Source organism: Vulpes vulpes, chromosome 2 (assembly GCF_048418805.1).
Source record: "Vulpes vulpes isolate BD-2025 chromosome 2, VulVul3, whole genome shotgun sequence".
Taxonomy (NCBI): domain Eukaryota; kingdom Metazoa; phylum Chordata; class Mammalia; order Carnivora; family Canidae; genus Vulpes; species Vulpes vulpes.
The window spans coordinates 134,579,076-134,599,561 of record NC_132781.1 but is presented as its reverse complement, the minus strand read 5'-3'; the positions used below and the strand labels follow the sequence as shown (position 1 = coordinate 134,599,561).

Genomic DNA, 20,486 nt, shown 5'->3' with positions numbered 1-20,486 from the left:
AGCCTTCCCAGATTCTTAGGCCATGATAGGTCTTACTGTTATGTATTTATATAGTTCCCTATACTTAACCTGTCATAATGCTCACCTTCTTTTATTGGGATTACTTAACTGGCTCTTTTCCCCAGTAGCTCAGAGAGGACAGATACGTGTCCACCTTGTTTACCACCAAATACACTGATTAGTACATGGTTCTTAATAATTATTCGCTAGGAGGCAAAAAAGAAGAATGCTTAAGAGTGGTCCTTAGGGTAGCTTTGGTAGTATACTGACTGCTATTGCTATTCAAAGGACTTTGTGATTCCATGAAAACAAGTTAATAATGTACTTTTTTCTTAATTTCATTTAATGTGCCATTTCTTTTGAAAATTACTCAGATTAGTTCTTTATAATTTCTCCTATAGCTGACTTCTTATAGAACTTTCCCCATGATTATTTTCATGCTAAGTACTGATGGATGATCCTTTTTTACCAGTAACTAGGTGTCATTTATAATGCAGTCCCTGATTAACTTAGCCAAATAGACTTGTGCTTTTTAATTTACTTTTATTTTGCCTATTTTATTTATACACCTAAAATGGCATGTTCTCAAATAGATATGTATGGCAGTACCAAAATTAAAGGATTTTGGTCTTCCCTTTAGCTTTTCAACATGAATGGCTGCTGAGGAGATTTATTTCATTGAATGCTAAGTGTTACATGATGTATAAAATTGACTTTCAAATTGTTGAACCATCTCTTTTTATTCTTATTTCTAACAATCTTCTTTGATTAGTTCTTAAAGATTCAGAGATTATTTGAAATAAGCAGAGTCCTGTATGATTACTTACAGTAGAAGTCAACTAGTGGACCAAATATCTTATTTATAGGCAGTGTACAATTTTGAGCAGATTGGCTAGTCAGCATGTGAATGCTATGCTAGAAGAGATCTCTTGATCATTTATAATCACCACTTTTCCATTTCACAATATTTATTTAGATACCTGGCTATCTGAGAATATGTGGCTTTACAAGGTTCCTATGTTTGAAATGGGAGTACAAGGTTGAAACCTGAAAGTTTTAGGCTTTGCCTACAATGGCTGGAAAGAACATGAATGGTCAAGGTTCCTGTCACCCCACTCTATACGAACATATCCTTTTTCATTTTTATTTTATTTTATTTTTTTAAAGATTTTATTTATTTATTCATAAGAGAAACAGAGAGAGAAAGAAGCAGGCTCCATGCAGGAGCCCGACATGGGACTTGATCCCAGGTCTCCAGGATCATGCCCTGGGCTGAAGGCAGGCATTAAACCACTGAGCCACCCAGGGATCCCTCCTTTTTCATTTTTAAAAGGTAATGTTTTCCTGATGTATAATCAAATTAGGCTTCATTAGCAACACTTGAAGACAATGAAAAGGCAGTGCATTACATATGGACTTAGGCTTGTCAAGTTACCTGGTCTTCCCGAGAAGTTCCTTTCTTTGCCTGTTGCTTCCTCAAAGCTTCATACTTTTGCTTTTCTCTTCTGTATTCTGCAACAGCACCATCTGGAGCAGTTTCTTCCTCTAAAGAATAATAGAATATTCTTAGAATAAATAGTAAAAAGGCTATGTGGTTTCATATTAACAACTATGCTTATTACAGAAGAGTAGGTCAGATACTGGGATTGGTTTTCACCCATTTAAAAATCAAACCAATAAATGCCACCAGCTCCACAAATATTTCCTATGCTAGACAGTGATGGATATTAATTTATGAGGCAATTTTATAAACATCTTTATTATATAATGTACTACTATAGTTTTTCTCACTTGTTTGACTATAAAATTACCTATCTCACTTTAAATTTTTCATTTTCATTTCCTAGCAGTATACTCTGAATAATTTCCTTAGTTTTATATTTCAGTTCATTAATTCCTTGTTTAATTGTATCTAATCAGTTTTTAAGTCCTGACCAGGTGGACAGTTTTTCTAGTTCCCATTTCTCTTGAGCCATGGCCACATCTCTGTCCAAGTCTGAGATTAAAACTCCAGCTTCTAGCAAGTAGAGCCTACATCTGGTTCCAGTATTCCCTCGGGCAATTATAATATCCGTTTGCCCAAATAATGCTCTGGTTATGCCTCCTCTTCGTTTCTGTACCTAGGTCTTTTTTTCTTTACTTTCTGTCTCTGTCTTTCTGTCTCTATTTCTCTCTCTCAAGCTTAGCTAAGTATTTAAATTGGGCTGGATCATATTTTATCCAGCATTTCTATATATTTGTAGGAGAAGGAAGTTCTGTGCTAACTCAGTTCATGTTGCCAGAACAGGAAGTAGCACATTCATTTCTCATATGCTTGAATCCCCTTGAATAAACAAAAATTGAATAAGTGACTGGATGATTTTAGTGACATAAAACTGGCTAATAAAATACACAAGGAGTTTGAAAAATTTAGTTTCTCTAAGTACAGGCTGTTCTTTTACTTTTATCATAAATCTCAATATATAGTGGATGATAATTCATAAATAATAATGATGTAGTCTGATGACTGTCATTAACTGAAATTCCTACAAAGCATGCTAAATGAATAGGGATGAAGTATGGTGGGGAAAAAAAGAACATTTACTAAAGCCTATATGTTGGCACCATGCTTAAGTGCTTTATCTATGAAGGATCCATATACCAAAAGAGGAAACAGAAATTAGAATATGATAAAACTGCGATTTGAGCCTAGGTCTGTATGGTACAAAAGGCCCACACCTGTGCCCTACTGACTTCAATTAAAGCTTTAATCAGAAAATAAGATTTTTACCTAGTGTCTCTCATATGGTGGGCATTCTGAGAAATGCTAGGAAGGACATTTAAAACATAAACGATACCAGCTTTTCATTCTATAATGTAATCTACAGGGTGAAATTAACCTAAGATAGGTGAAAAGAGTTAAGAAACCAGGGCTTTGACTTTAAATATCAAATTGCTGATTCCTTAGAGGGCCTAAAGCTTACCTGTGTTATACTGTTAGAATAAAGTATCTTAGTTATCTTGGAGATAAAACTAGGTAATATATGTGAAAAGGTCTGAGGAAAAGAATGGTCAACATCACTATAATCAGTTTACTACTGGAGTATCAGTTCATGAGAGCACCAGAGCTAGAAGTTACTTTGAGGATTTTCTAATCTAATCTACCTTCTCAGTTTATAAGCGAGTGTTTAGGTAAGTTACTCAGCCAGTCTCCCAGGGGGATCTCCAGCAGAGCCTGGGCTAAAACTAGTGTTCTGACTCTTAGTTTAGGTGACAATCTAAGTTTTAAGTACCGTACTTCTGTCCCTGCATGTTATAAAGAATGCCTTTAACCCCTCCTCTAAGAGCTAGTTGGAAACTTAACCCTTGCTTCACTTAAACTCTTTATCTCAAAACGTTTTTGCTCTAAACATGAAGGGATGATGACTACTCAACTGTGGTTACTTAGCTCATGAACCAATGGTATCCAACTACAAATCTCATATTTTTAGATAAAAGGCTTATTCCCTCCATTGTCTCAGGACCAGAGTTCAGGGAGCTTAACAGCTCTAAGTAGCTGTTACATTCATTTTTTTTTTTTCTAAAAAAGCTTATCAAATAATCATTATGTATCAGAAACTGTTAGGGCTACTTATAAATTATTTTGAACATACCCAGTATTTCAAGGAAATTTTTGAAAAATTCCTGTAATAAACAAAAACTTTTATCCAAATAAAAGTAATATATTACTGCTAATAGTAAACAGCATTTGAAAACAAAAGGGACAGACTTCAATGGATATAAAAAATATCAATGCTGCTGATACCTAGTTGTATCTTTTTTCTTTTTTTTTAGATTTTATTTATTAGAGAGATAGCAAGCATAAGTAGGGGGCAAAGGGGGAGAGAGAGAAGCAGGTTCCCTGCTGAGCAGGAAGCTGGACATGGGATTCAATCCCAGGACCCTGGGATCACAACCTGAGCCAAAGGCAGATGCCCAACTGGCTAAGTCACCCAGGCACCCCAGTCTAGTTGTTTCTTATCATACTTTTTGGAAGCTAAACTATGTATTTTCTTTTTAAATCAATTTTTGTATATACCAGTTCTTAATTCTAGGAAACGTACCAGACTTGAAAGTAGATAACCATGATAGCTAATACTTTAAGTACTCATTATATTCCAGATACCAGTACCTGAGTTACTTGATTAATCCTGATAATCAAACCTATGGGGGAAGGCATAGTATTAGCCCTATTTTGCTGATACGGAAACTATAGTAGTAAGAGGTTACATAACTTACTATTAAGGGATTATGAACATGAGAATATAGACCCATGTAGTCTGACTCTAAATGACAAATTCTTAACCAGCTTAGTTACTTCTTCATGTTTGACACACAAGAAAACTTAGGAAATATTCCAATTTGACATAAAAAGGCATCAGGTAACCAGTTGGATGTGTCTGATGAAATAAAATCCTGCCAAAAAAAGGCTCTAAATTCCTCCAAGACCATAATTAATGGGAAATACAGTCTGCTAAACAGTGGATTTATGTAAATAATTTCCACCTAGGAAAACTCCTTTATAACTCTTTTCTGATAATCCTTAATTAGTCATATGTCCCCCCCTCATTTGAACCTTTAGACAGTTTTAACTACTTGTCTGTATTTGCCCCCTAGGCTACAAACACATACAGCAGGAATTATGCCCTGTTTGTGGCCTAGCATATGCCTTGCAATATAGTATATGCTCAATAAATAGTAGCTGAATGGACAGATGAACAATTTGATCATTTTTAGATCTTTAATTACAACAGTGTTTATAGTTACCTTATTGCTCTTGCTGGATGGAAAGACTCCCTGAGGGACTTGTATGGGCTTAGGGCCCTTAGCATACAAATACTTTTACAATAGATAGTTGTTTAATTGAATTATAGATAAATAATTTCTGACACGTATTAAATAGAGGTAAGAGGAACAGAAGTCAACTTTAAGGCAGTTTCCTCTGATTACCTGAACACTAAACTTTTTGCGTAGAATCTCTGTAAGAGTTATACCCATTCATTGAGGTTTTACCATCTCCTTGAGGAGCTACTGGGGATATACTATGTATCTTTCCCCTAGTCAGAATGCCTATTGTTTTGTTTGTTTTATTAGGAAAATCCATTATGGAAATGACAATATTGGGAATATATTCTTTGACATTAAGATGAGAGCTTATGTATAATATACTTTTTATTATCATTTCTTGTAATTATAATCCATAGTGTTTACTGAATGACAAGAGGTGAAATTTGTACTAAGTTTGTTTTAAAGATAATTGCAAGTTGCTTAAATGACGTCTTTAAAAAGTGAATCACTAGAAACCTGGTCTCTTTATCCAATGAAACTGCCTAAATGAAAATTATTCACAATAAAGAAATTATTTACTAGAGGTGTCTAAATGCACATTTACAAAGTCTATACAGAAGCTTAGGGGAAGACTAGGCTGAAAGTTTAATTTCTTTCTGTTCTGTGAACTAAAATAAGAAATCTATGATTTATTCATTTTATTTAATCACTTTATTTTCAGCATATTTATTGTTACAAATTGAACAATACTGGCTCCATCTGGTGGTCAGAATAAGCCTATAGTTCCAGAGTTCCGTGAAGATATGTCAAAAGTCGTTAAATAATTCAGGGGCTACCTGAATTGAACACTGAACACCGACATATGCTTTAACGCTGAACAGTGATTAAATGCAATTCAGTCTACATTTTCTTTTTCTTTCCATTTTCATCCTAGCTTCATTGCTTCATGTTATTTTACACTTAAAGTAATCCTCAAAATAAAGTAAGAATATTTTCCTGTGTTTTTCTGTTAGCTGATTTGAGAAATGTGAAGGTAATAAGTTATAATACAGTTAAATTAATCCAGACTTTCAGACTGTATTCCATTTTGGAACATAAACACAAAAATACTGATTTTCACTGTGTATTTTGTAAATCTGACTATGATATGCTTTGGTGATGGTCAGCTTTTGTTGAATTTAATGGGAGTTCTTTATGCTTCTTAGATTTTGATGTCTGAGTCCTTCCCTACATTAGGGAAGTTGTCAGCTATAATTTGTTCAAATAAACCTTCTGCCTTTTCCTCTCTCACCTTCTGGGATTCCTATGATATAAATGTTACTGAGTTTTAATAAGTCAGTTGAGTTTCCCAAGTCTACCTTCATGATTCATTACTTTTCTTCCCCTCTTCTTTATCAGTTTTATTATTTTCCATTGGCTTCTCAGCTTTGTCCATCCTTATTTATATGGTCTCCATTTGGGCTTGCATCTTAGCTACAACATTTTGGATTTTGGCCTTACTAGATTTTAGTTCTTTTACCTCTGCGCAAAAATACTGATTTTCAGTTGTATTTTCTATTAAACATTTCTAACAGGGGTAACCTGTGAGTGAATGAGAGTTCATATCTAGGGATTCTGTATATTTACAACCTCCTGGCTACATTTGCTTATTTGAGAAAGAGAGCGTGCAAGAGAGGGTGAGAGAGAGCACGAGTAGGGAGGAGAGGGAGAAGCAGGCTCTCCATTGAACAGGGAGCCTGATGCAGGGTTCCATCCCAGGATCCTGGGATCATGACCTGAGCTGAAGGCAGATGCTTAACCAACTGAGCCATTCAGGTGCCCCTTAATATTAATTTTTAAATTCACTATAAAAGGAGCATGTCCACAATTACAACAGAAAATAAAGAACTAAGAAGTTCTTAGACAGCAATAACCCGCTCCTTTACAGACGGAAAAACGGAGGTTCAGAGAGGTCAAATGATTGTGCTAGGTTTGGAATATCAGAAACCAGATCTTATGACATCTCAATGTTATTTCCTTTCTCTATACACTACTATGTGTACTTTCTCTTTGGAATATGTAATCACTACAGATGTATTTCATTATAGTCTAATAATCACTTTGAAATTATATACATTTAAAGTATGCTATGACTATTTATAAAATGGCAGGACTTCCAATATAGATTTAATTCTCTAGGAATTTTCATAATTTTAATTTTTGTTGTTTTCCCTTAAGATTTTTAAAAACTTGTTTTGGGGCACCTGGGTGGTTCAGTCAGCGAAGCGTCTGCTTTTGGCTCAGGTCCTGATCCCAGGGTCCTGGGACTGAGCCCCACTGTGCTTGGGCTTTTGCTCTCTCTCTAATAAATATATAAAATTTTAAGACAACAACAACAACAACAAAAATTTCTGTTAATACCCTGGTCCTACCCAAATACAAAATTTTACCTTTTACTTTCTCAAGCATATTGCTTTGTTGAGTTTACTATTCAAACAGCAGTCATGTTGGTAATAACTGATATAACAACACATAGATTAGGTACTACAAAGTATTATGCCAGAAATAAATTCAAATGAATTAAATGAACTTATCTAATAAATTAAGAGATAAAGAGAACTTATATCAGTAAAGACAGGTTCTGAAGCCTAAACATGAAATTGCTTTAAAATTGCTTTAAACTTAAATTGTTTTAAGTTACAGTTTATTATATAATTCTATCTCAAAAGCTTTTTATCAGATGTTTCTCCATTTTCTTAATGATCACAAAAAAACAATTACAATACAAAAATGATTACTGAGAATTATTGAGGGACACGAATAGCTTCTCTTCTGGGGCTCCAACTTTCCACCTGTCAGCTCTAGTCTGTTGTTTCTTTTCAAATTTACTTCATTCTTCCTCACTTAGACCCCAAGACTAGAGCAAAGATTGATTGATATTGCCCCCAGGTCTCTCAACAGAGCAGACTTTGCACTTCTCCAGATGGCATGAGCCACAATTCTTGCAGTTTGATGGCCATTTTGATAACATCCCTACGTTGACCTGTCATTCTGGATGTGGAAACTACAAATTTTATATTCTGTGTTGTAGCAATAAGAAAAAAAAAATACAAAATTCCTCAAGATTTCATGAAGCCAATCAGGGAGGATACTGAAGAAAGAATTGCTACCTAACACTGCGTAAGGCTATGATTACCCTGGCAAATTAAACACTTCAGAGTATCTGCATTTATAATAGCACTTAAAGGAGAGTTCCAGTGTTTTGTAGTAAATTCATGAGACACTTTTCTCCAAGTAGATATAAGAGTTTACAGACCAATTCAAAAATAGTCCTTAAATACTTGCATGTGTGGTATGCACAGGTTTCTTTTTATCCCCTGTGTGACTGAGGCATTGAAACAATAAAGTGACTAAAATATAAGACCATTACTACTAGTACTATCACTGCTTTTAGGACCTAGCACGTCTGAGATATAATACTAAGAACTCTGTGCCTGCTTTCTCACTTAATTCTGTAACAACAGAATGGATATTATCGTCTCTATTTTGTGCAAGAGGAAACAGAGGTTTAGAGAGGTTAAGTATCTTGCCCAAGGTTATATAGCTAATAAATGATGGAGAAAGGATTTGAAATCAGGGCTGTCAGACTTCAAAGGCCATGCTGTTTTTATTCTATTACACTGCAAGCAGTTATGGGGAAAAGGGGGGGGGGCACTAGTGTATATGGGAGTGAGTGAAACATAGATGGTTCTTGATGTGAAGGAGCTTATAGGCTGGAAAAGGGATAAGATACATATACTCTTTTAACTGTGCAGTGGTACCAACGACATGAGAGGTCCTGATAAAGTACTTAGGAAATCCCTGCAGAGGAGACAGGAAAAGTTGGGAGGAGGAAGTGGCAGCAAAACTGGGCCTTGTTAGAGAAGGAAGATCTAGCCAAAGCTGGTAGAAAAGACATCATAACCAAGCAGGGAGGCAATATAGTGCAGGATGCCATGAGGAAGACAAAAAATGTTCTGTGAAAGTGAAGAATGGGTGAAATAAGATGGGGAATAAGGAAAATCAGAAAAATCTGCTTATGCATGCAATTACCTAAGGGCTGGATTAGTGAACTGGAACTTTATTTTGTTGAGTAACAAGTAGACACAAGACATGTCTTATAGGTCTACACTACAAGGAAATAATTTATAAGTATTTGCAAGCCTTTTGTAAAACTAAATGAACTGTGTTGAACCACCCTGGACTGGTATGTTGTTTGAACTCATTTCTTTCTTTTTTTTTTTTTAAAGTATTTTTGTCGCTTTTTTTTAAAAAAAAGATTTATTTATTCATTTATGATAGACAGAGAGAGAGAGAGAGAGAGAGAGGATAGGCAGAGACACAGGGAGAGGGAGAAGCAGGCTCCATGCCGGGAGCCCAATGTGGGACTCGATCCCGGGACTCCAGGATCGTGCCCTGGGCCAAAGGCAGGCGCTAAACCGCTGAGCCACCCAGGGATCCCCTGAACTCATTTCTAAAAAAAAAAAAAATAAAATAAAATAATATTTTCTTTATATGATACTAGTTTGAATTAGTTGATAGAACGGACACTAAAGTTCCAAGTTTCCTGATGCCCACACTTCTCTTAATGAAAACAGTGCCTTCTGCAGTAATTCAGTGAACAAGAGGACAAAGGCCAGTAAGTAATAGAGAGACAGAGAAAGACTGGCTCACAAAATCTTGTTGAGATTTTCCCCTAATCAGTTTAGGAAAGAACTTTAAAAAGTATCTTGGTAAAATTATTTTCCCAAACCTATCAGAATATTCTACCTTCAAGGTGAAGTATGTGCAATTACTTGAAATTACCATACCCAGTTGTTTCAGAATTTTTTAACCTGCCTAGACCATATTCTCTACCATAGGTTCATTTAGTCCGATTCAGATTTCAACCTTCTTCCTCAATTTCTATCTTAAATATCTCTAACAAGCTGTATTTTGAGATGAGGTGAGGATAGGACAGAGATTATCAAGTTTTGCTTCATCTGAAGTCGACCTGTGTTCAGATGTGCTTTCTGGAACCTGGGATTGGAGTCTGAGTTGGATGGGGGTCACCTTGCTTAGTTTTACTGATAATGCTGTGAGCTGTAGGCCAGATCTCAGTCTGCTGATTCTGGCTTCCAGTTAATAGGTCATTTTGCTTGTGGCTTATTTTATTTATTATTAATTTGTTAATTTTCTTAAGGAAATAATGCTTTGCAATTTTATAGTGGAGACTATTGGACAGAAGTTCTGACTTCTCAAATCTGATTCAGTTAGGCTGAGTTCTAAATGTCTTTATTGCTTTGGTTTCTTCATTTGCAAAATGGAAATTATAGAACTTGCTTAATCTACTTCTCAGACTGTTACAGAACTAAATGTGAAAGGGCATGTGACAAGACTTTGTAAACTTCATATTATATAAATATGAGGTTTTATTATTTGGCATTGAATCCAGGGCACCCTATATTATAAGCTACTTTCTAGCATGGCTCCCTTCAAAAGATTAAATCTCATTTGAAGCAGCAAGGAGTAGATATAATATTTTTCACTTTATTAACATGTTTGTTGGAAAAAAATATTTCTGTATATTAAATCATATTTTCAAAGCACCAATAAAATTCATAACTGGAAGAAGTGTGGGAAATTCATTTGTGAAGCAAATTATCAAAACTTAATTTATATTTCCATAAATGTGGATGTTCAAATGTAGCATTCTTATAATGAGGCTTACCTATAAATCTGAATTTGCTTAAAAATAAGCACTATCTGGCTGGTTCAGTCAATGGAGCATTCGACTCTTGATCTCAGGGTTGAGTTTGAGCCCCACGTTGGGTGTAAAGATTACTCCAAAAATAAAAAAATCTGGAAAAAAAAAGAATAAGCACTATCTGCTGGCATACAGTAGGATGGAAAATGCTCTGCTATTCTTATCCTCTGCCTGTAGGACACTTGTACAAATAGTGCTTTCCATGTGCCAGTGAGTATTCTAAGTGCTTTATGCATGATAACTCATTTAAATATAACATGGAATGAGTTGCCACTGGAAAGACATATCTTTTGAAAAAAGCTGAAATTTGGAAAGGCATGTAATGAGTGAATGCCAGTGAGCTTTGACTGACATGGGTACCAAAGCTAGGCCCAAGAATGTGAGTTCCTAAAGGGCAGGAACTTTTCTGTTTTATTCTTCATTTTATGTCTAGAGATTCAAATAATGCTTATAAGTTTTCAGACACTTGACAGATATTATTTACAAGAATTAATATTTTTTTAAAAGATGATTTTTCAGAAGAAAATGAATTCCTAGAGAAACTAACTGAAAGGAAGTGTGGAGAAGGAAGGGACAAAGCAGAGGGGTCTGAATAACTGGCCTTCCTTGAAAAGCTGCAGTTATTAGGTTCCACCTTAAGCTTAATGGTTCTTAACATTTCTTTTGTGGTATTTGCAGCCAAAAAATGATCCGGAAACAATAGAAATATAATACTCATTAAGATGATATATCAACTAAAGTTAAAGTCTCTGAACTCTATATTACAAAAACATATGTGCTACAGAAAGAAAAAAAAATCTTTTAAGGTGCCTGAGCTTTGAAATGGCATTAATTAACTCTTTTAATAAAGAAGGATTATTTGGGTTTGTTTGATTAATTTCATAAGCTGAAATCGTTACTAAAGCAATCTTACATTTTTTTCTTGGCGAAGTGAAAAATTTCTCACCCTCTTATTTTGGATTAGAACACAATTACAGACACATTCTCACTGATTAATTTTTTAAAGAAAACCTTTGGCTTAGTCACAAAACAAAGCCAACACACTGAATGGACTGGGTTCAATATTTTGAGTTAGCAAACTCACATTCTGTTCTCAGCTTTGTCACTCACTGGAGTGAAGGCTTGAGTTGCCTCCCAAATGCTTTGTCTCTATTGTCTTAGATGGTAAATTCATTATTAATTACTGTTTAAGGCATTTAATGTAGTAAATTAATTAGTATGCTACATACTGTTAAAATATCTCAGGCAGTACAAGTATGGATAATAGAAAAATAAGCAAGCCAACCTTGAGAAGTACTTCTGAGAAACTGAGTTGCCTGGATTCTATCCCAATAGTCCGCCTAGCATCTTCACAAGATACCAGCCATCTTTGGCTGTAGTAAATACTGCAATCGTTGTGTCTTTAATTACAATCAAATCAGTAAGAATAAACAATTCTTCTATATATGCATCATATGGCAACTCATCACAGTGTAGTGTAAGGGACTTCTCTATGGGTTTTGTGGAAGGCAAAGTACAAAGGACTTATTTTTGTTGTCGTTTTTCTATGGCAGACTCACTCTCCTTATGTCACGGATAATACTGAAAATAAGATTTTCAGAGATAAATCAGACAAAAGTGGTAAAAAAGGATACTGATGCTAATTCTTGGTTGGGATTATTTGACAGGGGACCAGACTGTAAGGTTGCTTCTAGAGAGAAAGTATAAAGTGTCTTGTGTACACTGCCAAATAGTAACAATAAAAATATGGATTTACATAGTATAATAAAACTTTTATTATCTTTCTTAGGTATTGGAAGAGTAAATAGATGTTCTGTAATTTAGATGCCTAAATTATTATAGTAAGTGAGAGGGTAAAAGTGACTGCATAAAAAATGCCATATCCTTTCCACTCTGTTTCACACACACAACTTGCAAGATAAGAAAAGGTGCCATGCTTTCTTTTATCTCCATGCATTTGCATGCACTGTATCCTTCATTGGCAACACTTTCAACTAACTTACTCACCTGAACCAGTAGCTTCAAAAATTTATAAAAGTTGAGAGGTTTCTAGTGTACAAAAGGACCCACTTGAGAGGTGAGAAGAAAATATTAGAATCCTTTATATTTATTTATTGGTTATTTATTTATTTATTTATTTATTTTTAAAGTAAGCTCTGTGCCCAGTGTGGGGCTTGAACTTATGACCCTGAGATCAACATCATGATCTACTAATGAGCCAGGCACCCTAAAAATGTTATTAATATTTAAACTATTGTTTTTTTGTTGTATGTTATATATAGTATATAGCCTATGTCTTTGGTTATACCGACATATGAGTCACAAATACATATAAAAATACATGTTTTGGAAATGCTCACAATATATTTTACAACCCAAATGTCCATCAGTTGACAGATAAACAATATGTGGTATAGCCATTGAAGGGAATATCATTTAGCTATAATGGGGAATGAAGTATTTGCTACATCCTACAACACAGATGAACCTTGAAAATATGCTAAGTGAAAGAAGCCAATCACATTCATATGAAACATCTATAACAGAGAACTCTATAGTGATATAAAGCAGATTAGTGGTTATAGAGGGCTAAGGGAGGAAGGGAAGGCTGAACCTGTAGCAGGAGATGGTAAAGGGTACAGGGTTTCCTTTTGAGATAATGAAAACATTCTAAATTGTGGTGATAGTTGAAGGTATCTATGAATATACTAAAAGTCATTGGATTGCACACTTAAATGGGTGAATTGGATGGTATGTGAACTATATCTCAATAAAACTGTTAAAAATAAAATTAAAAACTTTATTCTGCAGGTGTAATAAAACATTTTTGAAGACCAGTGGTCTAAATAACTGATGATTCTACTTGGGTTTGTGTGTCTAGAAAGATATGTTGCCATCTAGATTTAACTTCCTTTCTTTTGCTCCCTCAAACCTTCATCAGAATATGTACCACGTTGTATCAATACTGGTAGTTTGTCTCTTTCACCTGCTAAATTACAAACCATATATGTTCACCCCATGTCGTGGACTAAAATAATTTCCAAGTGGCTTAAGCAATTAAAAGCAAAAGTAAAAAAAAAAAAAAAAGTCCAGGAAGATACAGATGAATATTTAAACCATCCTGACCAGATACCTGGAGAGTTTCAAAAAGTACTGACATGTGGGTTTCACTCCCTGAGCTTTGGTATTTCCAGGTGATTCTAATGTATAGAAAAAAGCTTGGGAACCACTGGTCTAGTGATGAAGGAGATCAGAAAAGGCATTTCAGAGAAATGGCCTTTAAGGCTATTTGAATACTGAGGAAACTTTCATTGCATACAAGAGGCATTCTAGGAAGAGGAAGTTGTGGCAGCAAGGGCTCAGGTGGGAAATAGGTTGGTATGTAGCATAATAGAGCTTAGGATCCATAATGAGAGATGAGACTGGTGTGGCAGGCAAAGTTTAGGAACGTAGGGCATTGCATGGCACACAAAGGATTTCATCCTGTAGGAAATGAGATGCCATTAAAGAATTTTATGAAGGGGATTGACACATGATCAAGTTTGTGTTTAAGAAAAGCCACACACAGAATGCACTGGCAGGATCTGAGATTAGCAACAGAGATCTGTTGGCAGCCTGTTAGCAGGTTGTTAAAATAGTCCAACAGAAAAATTGTGGCTAAAAAGGTCACAGTAGGACATAAGGCACAGACTAGAAATCTATAAGAAAGGGGTGGAGTTTGTAAGAAAAATGTACCGAGAACAGATTTGTTTTGAGGATACTGTAGTCTTTTCAGATCTAAATCTAATTCTGGGGCAGCCCCAGAGGCCCAGGAGTTTAGCGCTGCCTTTGGCCCAGGGCATGGTCCTGGAGACCCTGGATTGAGTCCTATGTCTCCCTCTGCCTGTGTCTGCCTGTGTCTGCCTCTGCCTCTCTCTCTCTCTCTCTCTCTCTCTCTCTCTCTCTCTCTCTCCCCTACTCTCTCTGTCTCTCATGGATAAATAAAATCTTTTTAAAAACTCTAATTCTGTTCACTCAAGAAAATATGCAAACACTAACCCCTCATTGACATGTGATGAATGATGTTTTTCTCTAAAAATATATTTAGGTATCTAGACAGTAAAAGTATCCAAAATAATTCTCCCTGAGGTCCTGGATTTCACATTTATTTTGGGAATTTTTTTTTTAAGATTTATTTATTTATTTATTTGAGAGAGAGAGAGAGAGAGAGAGCGAGCTAGGGGAAAGGGGAAGAGGGAGAAGGAGAGAGAGATTGCTCAAGCAGACTCCCCACTCAGTGCAGCCTGACACGGGCTTGATCTTACAACCCTGAGATCGTGACCTTAGCTGAAACCAAGAGTTGGATGTTGAACAGACTGACCCACTCAGGTGCCTCCATTTTAGAAAAATCCTAAGAATTTTTTTTATTTCCTAAGTAAATACATAAATTTCTAAGTGAATAAATAAACTTATTTATTTCCCTGAGGTTATAGTTTCTACAGGTTTTTAAAAGAAAAATAAAAAAAAAAACAAAAAAGAAGAAAAATTATATCTAAAAGAAAAACTAAAAAACATCAACTAAATAAGATTACAGCTCTCTTATAAGGTACTATAAGCTATAAAGGTCAGATAAGTCTTCCTAACCAGAAAGTCCTTTACCACATTAAAGTTAGTGATTGTCAAGTTGAAACTGTTTCCTGATCCTATTTCATCAAACCTGGGTACTACTACTCATGCTTTTTGAACTATAGATTATTTCTTCTATAGAATCAAGGTTCTATAAACTTTTGAACTCTTGGTATAGATATTAAGATGTTACAGGAGAGTGCCCTTTCCTCTGGTCAGACTAATTTTTTTCATTTCATTTCCCTCAGTGAAGCCTTCCTTAACTAGAGCAGTTCTCACTGTTCCGAATGTCTCTAAATCTTATAGTTCATCTGCACACCAAAATTCAAGAAAGCACTTGATATTCTATTAATTATGAATGCTGTTTAATTGACTATTAATACAGTTTCATTATTAAATATAAAATATCTGCTTCTCATGAATTAGTCTTATTCTACATAAGAGAGGCCAGCTAAGTTAGAAGCAGGGAAAAATATTCTGTGGGTTTTGGGAGGCTTATTTGGCACAGTGCTATTAGACATTTATTCAAACTCAGTGGTTTTTTTAATTCTTTGTACTGTGACGGATCACAGGAAATTTTTTTTCATATTAACTACACACATATTTTGGTATATAGCTAACATCTGAAATTGTATATAAGGTTAAGCCATATGAAAATACTAACATTATGTTTTGTTTACCTACAAAAATGACAATTTTATATTGTTCAAAATGTAAAAAAAAAAATTTCAAAATTTCATAAAAGAATACTTACTTACCCTTACTACATGTGATACATTCTTATGTTTTCTGGTCTATGCCATTTCCTTAAATAAAAAATGCTGATTAAGATATGCCTCTGAGTTTAATGGCCCACCAGTAATTACTGGCTACAATTTGGAAAACCCTGCTCTACCCTCTAACCTGTAGTCTAGACTAACAGATAGAGGGATTCTGAGAGACTCACAAAAAAGCAGCAAGGTGGGGGCAGCCTGGGTGGCTCAGTGCAGCTTAGCGCCAACTTCAGACCAACGTGTGATCCTGGAGACTTGGGATCGAGTCCCATGTTGGGCTCCCCGCCCGCATGGAGCCTGCTTCTCCCTCTGCCTGTGTCTCTGCCTCTCCCTCCCTCTCTCTGTGTCTCTCATGAATAAATAAATAAAATCTAAAAAAAAAAAAAAGGAGCAAGGTAAAAATGAAGCAAGTAATACAGATGGTGCAACTGCCTGGTAACTCTGTGCCCTTAGCAGAACTGGCAACGATCGTACTAACTGGAGAGAATTCAGAGATCAAAGATTTTGACTAAATCTTTTCTGATTTGACACTACTAAACTCATCACAGAATGTGATTCAACATGGTTGACTGGTAATGTTCAGAATGAACGTTATCCCTTGGGACACAGTGAGATTTTCTAAAAGTGAAGCTTATCCAGTTCTGTTAATATCTAGTGTGAAACAATACAGATGGCAACAGATTGTAGGCCTATTACTTATATTATGATTAGGCTTTTAGCTTATTATTAAAAATGATGTTTATATAAAGATCGTGTACGTATGCTTAATTATTAGCCATTTTGTCAATGAAATCCAGAAAACATGAGTTCTTTTCCAAATGATTAAATTATTATCAGACAGACATGGATATATCCATGAACAGGTGTCAGTATCAGCACATAGTACAGGAATACTGGAGTAGACTTCAAGGCACAGGCATGCAGGCTAACATGGAAGCAGGAAGAATGCTGTTAGGCAGGTCGTTGGAGCCTGAATTGTATGCATATACACTACCCTCTCTCATCCTTTACGTTACCAACAGCTTTATCTGATGGAACAGTGTTGACAGAACTTGAATTGGTGCCAGCCCTACTGATGAGGAACAAGGTGGAACAGTTGCTGGCTGGAGGGAATGTTTCCTTTTTAGGAAGTAGCAGTAAGATGATATATAAAAACATGGTTGGAATGGAACTATCACAAGTTGCCGATAAAAGAAATGTTTTTAGTTTTTAGAAGACAAAGGATCAAAGAAAGTAAAATAAGTGGCTGATGTAGAAAAGAAGGTGCTCAAACAATGAGATGAAAAATATAAATCTAAAGGAAATAATAAGTGGCCACATAGATATGCATACTAGCAACCACCCTGAGTTCTAGTTGATATAGCTTATGCTTGGTCCTTTTACTTCAGCAGATTAAGCATGAGAGTAACAGTAAAGACAAGAAATAATAAGTCCTAGTCAGCTAGGAGAGGCCTGATTTCTCACCATGGCAACCAAAAGCCACAGACAACCTAAGATGTTCATATAAAAATCAGATAGAAAGGAAATTGCTTGTCTGATTGCAGGAATGAAATAAAACTTGAGACAAGTACTTTTTATAACTGTAAAAGATAATAAGAACAAATGGAAATACTAGTTTCATTAATAAACAGCTTTCTTAAACTCAGCATAGACGTATTCATTGTCAAGTCTCAGACCAAGATAGGCCAAGTGCTTGCTTCTGCTCTATTCTCCAACCTCATGTTAGAACATAAGGGCAGCCACTGTGTCTTTTTTACTGAATGGGGAGCTTGAATGTCCATCACTCCATTTTCCACAAGTTTTGTGAACCTGAACATCTGTTTATCAACAATGAAATGATAAATAATAACCTTGACATTCCTCAAAAGAAGCCACAAAATTCAGAAGTGCATTTTGAAATGTCAGAGGGAATAAATCACATTCAATATAGTTTTAGACATTTTGCTATATGCATTATATAATGTGTACATATTTATAGTATATGTGCATGTATATAAACATAGCTAGTATATTAGTATACTTCGTATATGAATATCTCGGGATAAATAATCCTTCTAGGTAAAAAAGTTTAGGTAAAAAAGTTTACAAGAATCTTTTTCTTTACCACCTAACAAAAAATAGATGATAGACATGCCTGCTTACCTTACTTGACTGGTTAAAAATTAACAATTTTATTTAGCATTTGGAATATTCTGATTGTAGTTCTGGCTTGAATGGTTGCTAGGAGATAATTTTTGGTAAAGAGGAGAGGGGAATGATGTGGGCCAAATATGGAGGAATCTGATAGTAAAGCAACATATTCTGGTAATCCATTTTGTTAAAAAGTACATACTGGCAGTAAATAATATATAAGTAGCTAATTTATCTATATAAGTAGCTAATTTATCTATTACAAAAGTACTAAATTTAATCCAAGATACAGGAAAGAATAACATCTTATATTAAATATGCAATGCTTTGGGGTTTTGTTTTTCATTGTGAGATGACAGGCTGAAAAAAGAAGGCAGATTCATAATCACTTTATGGAAGGAAAGGTTCTCTTGGCTCACGTGGAAGATTTATACAGTATTCCACACAATGTTGTCTTCGCTATTCACGGCTACTACTCCGGGAAGAGGACTGCAGGTGCTATCAGGCAATTTAGGTCCTCACAGCTGTGTTGGTGCTCTCGGGGAAAAATTAATTATCTGAGCCACAATTCTTTTTGTGCAAAATACTGCCTGTCCTACTTTTCATGGGTTCTTGTAAGAGACAAATGAGGACAGGGGAAGAAAATAAAAAGGTATAAAGTTACTCACAAGTATGGGCTTGTGTTAAAGACATAGTTGACTGCCCGAGTAATAATCCTTCTACCTTCTTCTTCTTTTTTTTTTTTTTGCTAACAAAATCCACATTTGGTTTAGGGAACAGAATGCTCAGTATCAGGGGACAAATCACGACCGATTTAGTTTAGCTTTCATCTTTGACTTCACTCATTCTTCTCCAAATATTTTTTTGAATGCCTACTACATGCCAAATATTGTTCTAGCTGTTTTCTTAGAGAAAACAGACAAAAATCTAGTGGGGAAGACAGAAAACAGTAAATAAGTAAAACACACAAGTATATCAGAGGGTGATAATATAAAACAGAGAACACTGAAGTAAGGAAAGGAAACTCAGGGAGTGCCAGGCAGACATGGTCAGAGGAGGCTTCACTGAGAAAAAGACCTGAGAGGTAAGGAAATAAGTCATGTAGATTATCTGGAGGACTTGCAGTCCAGATGGTAACAGCATGTGCAATGGCCCTGAGGCAGGGAGCACGCCAAACGTACTCAGAGCGAAGAGGCTGGTCTGCCTAGAACAGAGTGAATGAGAGGGAAGTAAAAGGAGATGAAACCAGAGATAAAAAGGGGGTGGAGCATAGATGATGCAGGCTGTTGCAGACAAACAGAGGGGCTTTATTTTTTTAATTTAATTTTTAAAATTCATATTCAATCTGCCAACATATAATACAACACCCAGTGCTCATCTCATCACATGCCCTCCTTAATACCTGTCATCAGTTACCCCATCTTCCCCCTCTGCAACCCTCAGTTTGTTTCTCACAGTTAGAGGAGTCTCTCATGGTTTGTCTTCTTCTCTAATTCTTCCTCATTCAGTTTCTCCCCCTTCTCTTATGGTCCCTTTCGCTATTTTTTATATTCCACATATCAGTCAAACTATATGATAATTGTCTTTCTCCGATTAACTTATTTTACTCAGCATACCTTCCAGTTCCATCCATGTTGAAGCAAATGGTGAGTATTCATCCTTTCTGATGGCTGAATAATATTCTACTGTATATAGAGATAACAGCTTCTTTATCCATTCATCTGTTGAATGACATTGTGGCTCCTTCCACTGTTGGGCTATTGTGGACATTGGGGCTATGGACATTGTGTTGCAGGCACTCTGTTGTCTCACATCTGTATCTTTGGGGCAAATACCCAGTAATGCAATTGCTGGGTCGTAGGGTAGCTCTATTTTTACGTTTTTTGAGGACCCTCCACATCGTTTTCCAGAGCGGCTGCACCAGCTTGCATTCCCACCAACAGTGTAAGAGGATTCTCCTTTCTCCACATCCTCGCCAACCTTTGTTGTTTCCTGTCCTATTAATTTTAGCCATTTTCAGTGGTATCTTACTTTTGATTTGTTTTTCCCTGATGACAAGTGATGTGGAGCATTTTTTCATGTGCTTATTGGCCATGTCTAGGTCTTCTTTGGAGAAATGTCTGCTCATGTCTTGTGTCCCTTTCTTGACTGGATTGTTTGTTTTTTGGGTGTTGAGTTTGATAAGTTCTTTATAGATCTTGGCTACTAGGGTCTTTATCTTTTAAGAAACCCATTGGTGAGTAAAAAAAAAAAAAAAAAGGAGTGTGACAAGATGTGACTTAGATTTTTGAAGGACCATCCTGGCTAGTATATTGAGAACAGACTTTCAGAGACCACTGGTAGAAACAGAAACCAGTTATTAGACAACTGCACTAATCTAGGTGGCAAATGGTTGTGGCTCCTACCAG

General features: G+C 35.7%; 1 protein-coding gene across 2 annotated transcripts in view; it reads right to left on the bottom strand.

Annotated features, from left to right (window-relative positions):
• The window catches only part of CWC27 (CWC27 spliceosome associated cyclophilin), a 189,121-nt gene that overhangs the window by 38,436 nt on the left and 130,199 nt on the right, over window positions 1-20,486 (bottom strand). For both annotated transcript variants that reach the window (XM_026019333.2, XM_072750028.1), the window contains exon 12: window positions 1,436-1,545. In XM_026019333.2, coding sequence (XP_025875118.1) covers window positions 1,436-1,545 — 110 coding nt within the window. The remainder of the gene's footprint in view (window positions 1-1,435; window positions 1,546-20,486) is intronic.